At 37.8% G+C, this 11,579-nt stretch overlaps 1 protein-coding gene across 1 annotated transcript; it reads left to right on the forward strand.

Moving 5' to 3' along the window:
* Nucleotides 1–721: 721 nt before the first annotated feature.
* LOC130980779 (uncharacterized) lies at nucleotides 722–3,258 on the forward strand. Its single transcript, XM_057904426.1, has 6 exons — nucleotides 722–884; nucleotides 1,101–1,192; nucleotides 1,475–1,675; nucleotides 1,912–2,191; nucleotides 2,298–2,807; nucleotides 2,918–3,258. The coding sequence occupies exons 1-6, from the start codon at nucleotides 722–724 to the stop codon at nucleotides 3,256–3,258; spliced, it is 1,587 nt and encodes a 528-aa protein (XP_057760409.1).
* Nucleotides 3,259–11,579: the final 8,321 nt, after the last annotated feature.

The following is an 11,579-nucleotide window of genomic DNA, read 5'->3' on the forward strand; positions in this document are numbered from 1 at the left end:
GCTCCAGAAAAATGCGTTTGAGTGCAGGGAGGTCAGAATCCAATAGCATATGCAGTCCTTTCTCAGCCTCTGAATCAGATTTTTGCTCAGGTCCCTCAATTTCAGCCAGAAAATACCTGAAATTACAAAAAAATACATAAACTCATAGTAAATTTTTTTCATAAAAAATAATAAAAATATAATAAAAAGTAAATAAAACATACTAAAAACTATGTAAAAACAATGCCAAAAAACGTATAAATTATCCGCTCATCATTATCCATCCACTGTATTTGGCTCTACAGTATCATCTTTTTTTCCCATATGGTGAGGATGGATATAGAACTAGAATATTAACAGCTTCTCGATATAATGTTCATCGTAAAAAAAAAAAGAGGAATACAATTAGGATGAGGGAGTTCTTTTCATTTCGACTCCAAATGAGATATACTGAATCAAATATTTTGTTTAGTTCACATAGGTTATTCCACCAGTTCTTATTTGATGCATATACTATGGTGGAGTCTGAGCGCCTTAGTTACATACGTTTTAACCAACCTAAATTGAGGGTTGAAAAGTACAACTTATTGCATGAATGCTTGGTCAGGGGTGAAGCTAATGCTGTATCAACCAGTCAAAGGGTAATTCTTCTAAGCAGTTTTACTGGTGGACCAAGATACATGTTCAATAACTGCAAAGATCAATTTGCAAGCATTTTGGCTATCCAAGTTTTTCTGTCACTATGACATGCAATCTTGAGTGGGATGAGATAAAGCGTTTACTAAGAGGTACTGGCCTTAAAGCAGAGGATCGTCCTGATATTACATCAAGGATTTTCAAGATTAAGCTAAATAAGTTGATCAGGGATTTTAAGTATGATGACATTTTTGGAAAGATTTCAGCATGTAAGTCATAATAGTTTATTATAAATTATACTATAAGTTTTTTAAATAACTACTTATTATACTAAGCCAGTCGTTGTTGTTATATTTTTAGATGTATGTACTATTGAATTTTAGAAGAGAGGCCTTCCTCATGCTCATATTCCTTTGTTCATGCATCCTCTTTTAAGGCCAAGGTCTCCTGATGATATTGAAAGTTGATATCAGCCCAAATACCAGATAAACATATAAGACCTAAATTATATGCTACTGTTGAGAAATTCATGGTTCATGGTCCATGTGGGAAGCATAACAAGAATAGCCCTTGCATGGTAAATGGGATGTTCTCCAAATATTTTCCCAAACCATTCAGAGAACATACTGTTATTGATGAAGTTGGGTTTCCAAAGTATTGTAAGCCAGACAACGGATGCACCAGTAACAAAAAGAGTGTTATTCTTTCTAACTCTTTTGTTCTCCCTTATAACCTAACTTTGTTGTTAAGGTATGGCTAGCACATTAATGTTGAACATACTTGCCAGACTTCTGCAATCAAATATTTATTTAAGTATGTTCACAAGGGCAATGATCGTGTAACTGCTTTATTTTATCAGACTTCAGATAATGGTCATGTTTCTCCTATTGTAGATGAGATTAAAAACTATTATGATTGTAGATATATATCGGCATGTGAAGCTGCTTCGAGATTATATGGCTATGATATACAGGTGAAAGAGCCTGTGGTTATCAGACTTCCATTTCACTTACCAGATGAAAATCCTATTGCTTTTAAGGATTATGAGAATATTCAAGATGTCATTAGCGCGCTGACATGAAGTTAACAAAATTGCAATCATGGTTTATTGTTAATAAGTTCTTTCTATTCGCCAGGTCTTTGACCTATTGTGAATTTTCGCGTAAATTTGTTTGGAAGGATGACATCTCGATGTGGATTCCTAGAAAATAAGGTTTTTCTATTGGTAGATTGACCCATGTACCTAGAGGCAATGGTGAGGATTATTATCTAAGACTTCTTCTAAACATTCAAAAGGGTTGCACCAGCTTTGAAGACTTATGTATTGTTGATGGTGTTGCACACAGTAGTTTCAAAGAAGCATGTTATGCATTAGGTCTTCTACAAGATGACAAAGAATTCATTGATGCTATTATTGAAGCAAGTACATGGGCTTCAGCTAACTATGTTCGTGACCTTTTTGTCATGCTTCTAATATCCAATAACATTGCTTGCCCTAATTTTCTCTGGGATAGATGCTATAAAGAATTGTCTGAGGATATCTTATTTGAACAAAGAAGGATTCATCATTTGGAAGGTATTTAGTTTAAACATGAGTGATTTGTATGCTTAATTTATTTTTAACGTAATATTTGCACGAGTCTAAAATATGTAGTCATGTATTAACCTTTTTTTTTTGCCAGATCTTCAATTGTCTGCTGAAAAGATCATGAATTTGACACTTGCAAAGCTTGAGGACAGAATGCAAAGTAATGGAAGGTCTCTTAAAGAGTTTGAGTGTATGCCTTACCCGTTATTAGATGATGTAAATGTTTTAGAGGATCGGTTAGTATTGGATGAACTTAATTTTGATCGTTCTTTACTTACACAACAATATATACAGTCGCTAAACACCATGACAGATGAACAACGTACTGCATTTGACATTATCATAGATTCTGTAAATAATGACCGTGTCGGGTTTTTCTTTTTATGTGGTTATGGAGGAACTGGGAAGACATTTATATGGAGGACTCTTTCTGCTTATTTAAGAAGTGGTGGGAACATTGTTCTCAATGTTGCTTCAAGTGGCATTGCTTCTTTATTACTTCCTAATGGTCGTACTGCTCACTCAAGATTCAAGATACCATTAAGCATAAATGAGGATTCTATTTGCAACATAAAGCAAGGCACTCCTCTTTCTAAGCTGATATGTAAGGAAAAACTTATTATATGGAATGAGGCTCCAATGTTAAGCAAGTATTGTTATGAAGCTCTTGATTTTTGAAAGATATCCTTAGATTTGAACCATCATTTAACGCAGACCTTCCCTTTGGCGGCAAAGTTGTTTTACTTGGTGGAGACTTCAGGCAGATTCTTCCAGCAATACCAATGGGCTCGCATCAAGACATAGTGCAAGCATCCATTAGTTCTTCTTATCTATGGCAATTTTGTACAGTCTTAAAGCTTTCAAAGAACATGAGGCTTACTGCTGGAGGTACTATTGAAGTTGATAATGATCTCAAAGAGTTTGCACAATGGTTAATTCAAATTGGCGATGGGTTAGCAGGTAATTCAACAGATGGTGAGTCTGAGGTAGTCATCCCTAAAGATATTCTAATTAATGATACTACCTTGAATAAAGAACAATGGCTTACTAAGTGATGGTTCTACCTTGAATGTTGTGTATAGGAAGATTTTTCATAATCTATGACTCGGAGCATTAAATTTTTTATTTGTAGAGAAATCTCTATTTGTATCATTTAGTATTATTGATTAGTAAATTGTGGATGACATTTTTAAGTTGAAGTCTTGATATTTTTTATTAGGTAGTTCAATGTTTAATAGGAGGTTATTAGGTAACTCTATCCAATGTTGAACCTATTTTTTTGTTGATTGTTTAGTAAATATATGAAATTGTGTTTTTGTTATATAACATGACATGAAAAAACTTTTTTACATTAGTAACGAATATGCAAGGAATGATTTTTAGTTTTTCATTTATGTTGGAAAATTTGTATATGTTAATTTAATTCAATTAAGGGCAGACATTAGGATATTTAAGTATAATTTTGTTTGATTATAACACACACTATATTATGCAAAAATGATGTATTTTGTTAATTCCAGTACTAAACATTTCCCGTGCATTGCTGATGAAGGAAAATTGTCTATCGGTAAAGAATTTCACAGATGAAACCTCGTTGCAAGTATAGTTTCTAAACCACCAAATAATTCTCTCAGGCCAAAATTTGGTTGTCACAAGTAACAAACCCCAATAAAAATAATAACCGAAATATTCAAATCTCGGGTCGTCTCTCAAAGGAATTGCAGAGAAGTGTTCTTGTTATTGGTTATGGGACAAGTATTTTGGGGTTTTGTGATAAGAGACATGAAAGATAAATGGCAAGAAAGTAACTGAAACTCAAATGTAGAAAAGCTCTTGGCAAGGAATGAGAATTAGAAGTCCTATCCTCATTATCATCCTCAATTGTAACAAGAATTGTCCCATTGCTCCACTTAGTCAACCTCTAACTATGAAGGAAAGACAAGTGGAAGTAATCAATTTGATTCCTCAAGTCCTAATCAACTCTTAAGGAAAGACTAGCTTTAGTGAAATTCAAATTAACTAGCAACTTTCAATTATTAATAAACAAAAGAGTTTGATAACTCAAGAGTCTCTAATTACTCAACCAAGGCCAAGAGGGAAAAAATCTACTCTAACATCTTTCCAAGCATTTTGTCAAACACTTGGAAGGCATAAAAGCAAAGTAAAATTAAATTGCAAAGAAATATAAAATCTAACACTACCTAATACAAGCAATCAACAACAACAATCAAAGAAAGCATAATTAGCATGAATGATAAATTCCATTTTTAGGGTTTATCTTGTATTGAATTTAGAGTATTTTGATGACCTTTTCTCGCATTTAGCCTATGAATTAGCATGGTTTTGTTATCTCTCCCGTATTTGTGCTTAAGTGTAAAAACATGTTTTTTAAGCCTTTAATTTGATAATTTTAATTCATCCTTGATTTCATAAGATGCCTTGATGTGTTTGCTAGTAATCTCATGTTGAAATAGGCTAGGCATGGATCAAAGGAGCAAGGAAGGAAGCATGCAAGTGGAGAGAAGCACAAAAGCCAAAGAATTGATCTCGGCCAAGCACGCGCACGCACACAAGGCGCTCGTGCGCACATTGCGGAATCAGCCATGGACGCGCACGCGTCGTAGTCCGCACGTGATTCTGTTATTGCAACACGTGCCTGGCGATTTTGGAGGGTTTCAGCAACCAACTTTGGCGCCAAACTGCACATAAGAACCAAGGATTGAAGGAGATTCACATCCACACACTCATTCCACAAGTTTTTTTAGATATTTTTAGTTAGTTACATTTGTAGAGAGAGAGACTCCAACCTCTCTCTAGGATTCATCTTCATTTTCTCAATTCTCAACCATTCCTTGGTGAGATCTATTGCAACTCTCAATTTACTTTGTTCATGTTGTAGATCCTCTTCTCTAATCTCAATTAGTGTTTGTAATTGTTCAATTCTCATAGATCTTAGATTTAACTTTGTTGTTTTGGATTCTATTGATTCATTGAAGATCTCATTTTCATTGTTGTTCATTGTTGATTGTTGTTAATCTCTTGTGTTAAATTACTTTGATTCTAAATCTCTTCTCAATTTTACTATGTCTTTCATTCTTGCTCTCCACATGTTTGAGAAAATGCGAACTTTAGATATGGAGTAGCATCCCCTCACTTGGCCTAGTGGTTGAGTTATTGGAGACACTTGAATAATGGATGTCAATTGTTAATTAAGAATTGAGAATTGCTAATTGACTTAGAGTGCACTAAAGCTAGACTTCCCTAGGGTAAGACTAGGACTTGTGACTCAAGTTAGTTACTTTTACTTGACTTTTCTCTATGATTAGGGGTTAACTAAGTGAAGCAACACTCCTTTGTTATCACAATTGAAGGAAGCTATAGTGATGGAACTTCCAATGTTCAACCTTGGCCAAGGCTTTTAATATTGATTGATTGTTGTTTTCTTTTATTAGCACTTTTATGCCACACTCTTCAAGCCACAAAAGACCACTTAACCAATAGCATGCATCCTTGTAGCATTCCTAGGGAAGAACAACTCGGGAGATTAATACTCTCGATTATAGATTGTAGAATTACTTTGATAATGGATTTTGCGTCGGTTTAGACTATACTACGATTGGTTACTTGATGATTTCTATACCGGCAGAAATTCATTTATCAATGAATTACCTCAAATTGCATTAAAAGAAAACAAAAGGGACAAGAGTGTATCAACAATAAAGTGAACAAAATAAAGGAAATTACAACAAAAGAATAGAAAAACAAGATGTAGCAACTAGAAATTGAGAAGGAGGAGTAGATGAGAACAAGAATTGAAGCCTAGATCTAAGAAGAAATTGACCTAAACCTAATCCTAATTCTAGAGAGAAGAGAGAGCTTCTCTCTATAGAAACCTATCCTAAAGCATGACAAAACTCAAACAAAAACTACTTCTAAACTACTCGGTAACTCCCTTTTTTTTCATCCCCCTTCAATTCCTGGGTTTAATAGCATTAGAAATGAGTTGGATTGGGCCTGGGAAGCCCAGAAATTGCCCCCAGCAGATTCACTTTAAGTGGGTCACGTGCGAGCATCGACGCGTACGCATGGGTCACGCGTACGTGTCGCTTGGCAATTTTCTGTCCATGCATACGCATAGATCACACGTACGCGTGGCCATGCGACTTTCACTTTCCATGCGTGCACGTCTACTGATGACAAGTCATCATATACCCATTTTTCAAGCTAATTTCACTTGTTTTGTTAGCATTTATGCACTTTCTTGCATCCTAAGTTAGTGATTTGGAGTAAAAATGCATAACTTCTCTAAATCAAGCAACCACTATGAAATTAATGATAAATCATGAGGTTTAAGCTTATTTTAATTGCATTTTAATTGATTTATAAGCCTCTTGAATTTAGTGATACTTTGAGTGGTTGTTTGGTTTATTTTAGGTGAAGAAAAGAAAAGAAAATGAAAAGCGTGGCCTAAGAAGCGTGACAAAAGAAAAGGGAAGCGTGGCAAAAAAAGGGAGAAGCGTGCCTCAACTAATGGGGGAAGCAACCTTGCCCTCCACAAGGGCAGAATGCCCTCTAGGAGGGCAGCACTAAGTGACCGAACCAAGACAAGGCAACTCTGCCCTGCCCACTCCAAGGGCAGAGCACAAAATAATGCCTTGGAACCAAGAGAAGCAATTTCTGCCCTGCCCTTGTGGAGAGCAGGATCGGGCTCCATGAGGAAAGAAATTCAAAGGAAAATGACACCCATGCATGCCACAAGGTTCGAACCAGGAACCATGAGGAAGCCAAGCCTTGAGACATACTAGCGTGCCAAGAAACCAAGAAAAATAATTAGCGTGTTTGCACTCTCCCAGGATCGAACCCACGATGTGAAGGAAAGGATCCTGCCCTGCCCTTGGCGCGGGCAGGGCAGAAATTTGAATGGCGCACCAACTTTGCTCCCTGGCGCACCAATTTCCTCGTCCTGGCAGCATCGCGCGCGCACATTCCTTCCTTGGCGCACCAACCCGTTTCTGCCCTGCCCTTGGCGCGGGCAGGGCAGCCTCCCACGCACCAGCGCATCCTGGCGCGCCAAATTCCTTCCTGGCGCATCAACTTTTCTTCTTGGCAGCACCATCCGCGCGCAACGCTCATCCTGGCGCATCAACCTTGCCCGCCCTGCCCTTGGCGCGGGCAGGGCAGCCTCTGGCGCACCAAATTTCCTCCTCATGCGCACCAACTCGCACCAACAAGCAACATGGCCGCACCAACTTCTTGTGCCTAGCATCAATTTTCTGCCCTGCCCTTCACAACGGCAGGGCAGCCTCCTGGGAGTGGTTTTTGGGCCAAAATTCAAATTAAAAATAAATTTGAATTCATTTCTTCACCAATCCAAAAGCCCATCCAAATCCCATTATCCAAGAATAGAAAGTGTATAAATAGGACTTAGTTTGATGTAAGTAGGACCTTTTTAGCAACTTTTATGCTCACTTTTGAATTTTTACTTTTACCTTGGCTTTTGAATTTTCACATTCCTTTGGAGCTTTGACTCTCTTGGAATTGTTCTGGAGAGAATTGACCGAGACTTCAGAGGATCAAGGGAGAGTTGATTGATCTCCTTCATCAATTCCCTTGGGCAATTCTACTCTTCTGTTTTCTGAGTTGTGGATGTGTGAAATTGGGGAAATTCTGTCCCAATTCCCATTCTAGCTCTGTTTAAATTTGCTTTCTGCATAATTCACTTTAAATTCTGTTCTTCTACTGCTTCATCCTTAATTTTCTGTCAATTGCTTAGTTCATTCAGATCTGGGAAGGAAATTGGGTTTTAGGCTCTGCTACCTAAGCCCTTGGGATCCTGAGATCACTTTTGGTTCCTTTATGAACCTTACTGCACTTTAATTTCCTTGCTGTTTAAATTTCTGCTTGCATCCAATTCAATTTCTGCTACCTTCTTACTGCAATTTACTTCTTCTTGTTTAGATCCTGCAATCCCATTCCTCAATTCCCCTTTACATTCAGCAATTTATCTTTCTTACCATTTAAGTTACTGCAATTTAAGTTTCTTGCACTTTAATTTTCAGTCATTTACTTTCTTGCTCTTTAAGTTTCTGCACTTTTACTCTTCTGTTCTTTATTTTACTGCATTTCTCCCTTCCCCCTTTACATTTACTGTCATTTAATTTCTGTTAAACACAAATCACTCAACCAAAACTTGATTCGCTTGACTAAACCACCCACTAAACTAAAATTGCTCAATCCTTCAATCCCTGTGGGATCGACCTCACTCATGTGAGTTATTATTACTTGATGCGACCCGGTACACTTGCCGGTGAGTTTTGTGTTGGATCGTTTTCCACACATCAAGTTTTTGGCGCCGTTGCCGGGGATTGAAATAGGTTGACAATGATTAAGTGAAGTGGAGGTCTAGATTAAGCTCTTTTTCTTTTCTGTCATTCTAATTCTTACTAACACACTAACTGTTTGAATTTTTGCTTAAACTAACCAACCAAAACCTCATTCTAGCAATAGATTGAAGTTTTGTTAACTCTCTGGGTTTGTGCGTTTGTTGCTGTGTGTTTGTATGTCAGGTATAGGGAGATCCTCTCCTATCATTTCTGAAATTGATCCAAGGACTCTTCGGAGAATAAGAAGAGCAGAAAGAGGAAAGAATATCTTGGAAGAACCAAGTCCAAAACAGCATCAAGTGGTGAAGAGCTCAACACCACCACTGCAGTACCCACAAAGATTTCACAAGGAAACAAAGGATCAGCACTTCCACAAATTTCTTGAAACTTTCAAGAAGTTGGAGATCAACATACCTTTGGCAGAGGCTTTGGAGCAAATGCCCCTGTATGCTAAGTTTTTGAAAGAGCTCATCAACAAGAAAAGGGATTGGAATGAGAAGGAAACAGTGATGCTTAGTGAGGAATGCAGTGCACTCATTAGAAAGGGACTCCCTCCCAAGCTTGAGGACCCTGGAGGTTTCTTCTTGCCATGCACTATCGGAAACCTGTTCATTAACAAAGGGATGTGCGATCTAGGAGCAAGCATAAATCTAATCCCATATCCTCTAGTGAAAAGGCTTGGCATAGAAGAGGTGAATCCAACAGAGATGACTTTGGAGTTGGTGGATCAATCAATAGTCCATCCTAAGGGGTTGATTGAGAACCTTCTAGTTAAGGTTGACAGGTTCATCTATCCGGCAGATTTTGTGATTCTGGATTCTTCAGAAAATGGAAATGACTCCATAATACTTGGTCGACCATTTTTGGCCACTGCTAGAGCCATTGTGGACATAGAGCAAGGAGAATTAACTCTTAGGATGCATGAGGAGAGCATCATCCTGAAAGTTTTCCCAGAATTACAAATGGATGAAGAAAAAAGCAAAATGAGTGATGATCTCCCCCCAAAGCAATCAACTGAAAAGGAAGTAGAACAGATAAACAAACAGACACAAGAAGAAAAGGGGATTCACAAGGAAGCAGGGGTGATCAGCAAAAAGGAAGGCATCACAACTCAAGCAACTGTCAAGAAAGGAAGATCAACAAGCAAGAAAAAGGTGAAGAATAAGAAAAAGGCTCACAAAGGGTGGAAGAACAAGAAAATCCCAACTGAAGGATTTTCTAAGGGTGACAAGGTACAACTTGTATACCAACAGCAGGGGGCAGAAGATTATTACACTGTCAACCAAATTCTTTCTCTTGAGCATATGGAAATTGAACATCAAGGCACTCAGAGAAAGCTGACAGTGAGGGGTGACAAATTGAGACACCACCAATTTCAACCACCTTAAAGGGAGTTCAATGTCAAGCTAATGACAATAAAAGAGCGCTTCATGGGAGGCAACCCATGGTTTAAGATTTCTGTTTCTTTTATTACTCAATAAGCTATGATTTCTTGAAGTATGATTCTGAACTTTCATATTTGGTAAATGCACATTTTAAGAGCATAAGTCAGAATTCTAAGTTTGGTGTCCCTTAAGGTACACTAAATTTCAGCTTTTCAAAAAAGAAAGGGGGCCATTCTTAGAATGTATGCATAATTCATTTGAATAAAGCATATGACTAAACACTAAGTTTGGTGTCTGCAAGGGCAATAAAATTCAGAAGATCATTTACCATCTATGGAATCAACAACATACAAACAAGATCATGCATCAAAATTTTTTAAAGAAAATGTCAATTGTGAAGAATGGTTGATAGTTGTTCGGCCATCCCCTTAATAAAAGATAAGTTTGGTGTTCACCAACTTTCAACATCTTTAATTAAGGGGCATAATTGACCAAAAAAAAAATTAAATTATATATTCTTATAATAATAAGCAAAACAAAACAATCCTTTCTCTTTAATACAAATTAATTCCCAACAACCTTATTAATGAGCTAAGGCTAGCTGTTTTGATTCATGCAGAAAAAATTAGGACAAGCTCAAGCAATGAAGGTCACGGCTAGAGAGGATTTATGTGAGGAAGGTCACATGTGCCTAGGAGAACGTGTTCATGGGGAACAAAATCTGCATGCATGCATCCTTGGACACTTAACTACATGCAACCAATGGGAGGAGGATCCTCGTCAAGCCTCAACCATGCATGCAAGCCGTCCATTTCATGCATTCCTTGAAAGAGTAAACCAATCTCAGCCCTTCATGAACTCTCACGGCCCCCTCTTCACTCATTCATTGTGGCTTTGTTGAAAAGCTTGGAAACATGGCCTATAAATAGCCGTTGCACCCACACGGCTTACACACTCTCTTTTAAACCACTTTCATGTGAAATCAACATATTTCTTCCTTACCTCACACATCAAAACCGAACCAAAGTTCACCCCAAACACAACACGTATTTCTTCTACTCCCACTTCCTCTTACTTTTCACTTCAATCTTCAATGGCCCCCTCAAGCTCAAAAAGAAGGCCCGGAAAAGAACCTATGGCAACCGAACCCCCATCATTTGATGCAAGAAAGTTTAGGTCCCAATTCCATGAAGGGAGATATCATAGGTTCATAGAAGGGAAGAATGTCATCTATGAGAAAGGCTTTGATTTGAGGGAAGGAGAATACCCCATCATGAAGCAAATTACAAGAGAAAGAAGGTGGGAACTCTTGTGTTCTCCTCTGACTGACATCAGTGCAGTGATGATTAGGGAGTTCTATGCCAATGCTGCCAAAGAAAACAAAAATAGTGCTCCCTACACAAGCTATGTCAGAGGGGTTGAAGTAAGTTTTAGTCCTGCTGCTATCACAAGAGCTCTCAAGTTGAGAACCATCACCTATCCAGAGCTTAGCTATGAGGATAGATTGCAACGGGAAAACAACCCTGACGAGATCCTGCAAGGAATATGCATGGAAAATACAGACTGGGAAAGAGACTCAAAAGGGGTTCCAAGTCACATAAGAAGAAT

This window comes from Arachis stenosperma, chromosome 5 (genome assembly GCF_014773155.1).
Source record: "Arachis stenosperma cultivar V10309 chromosome 5, arast.V10309.gnm1.PFL2, whole genome shotgun sequence".
Taxonomy (NCBI): Eukaryota; Viridiplantae; Streptophyta; class Magnoliopsida; order Fabales; family Fabaceae; genus Arachis; species Arachis stenosperma.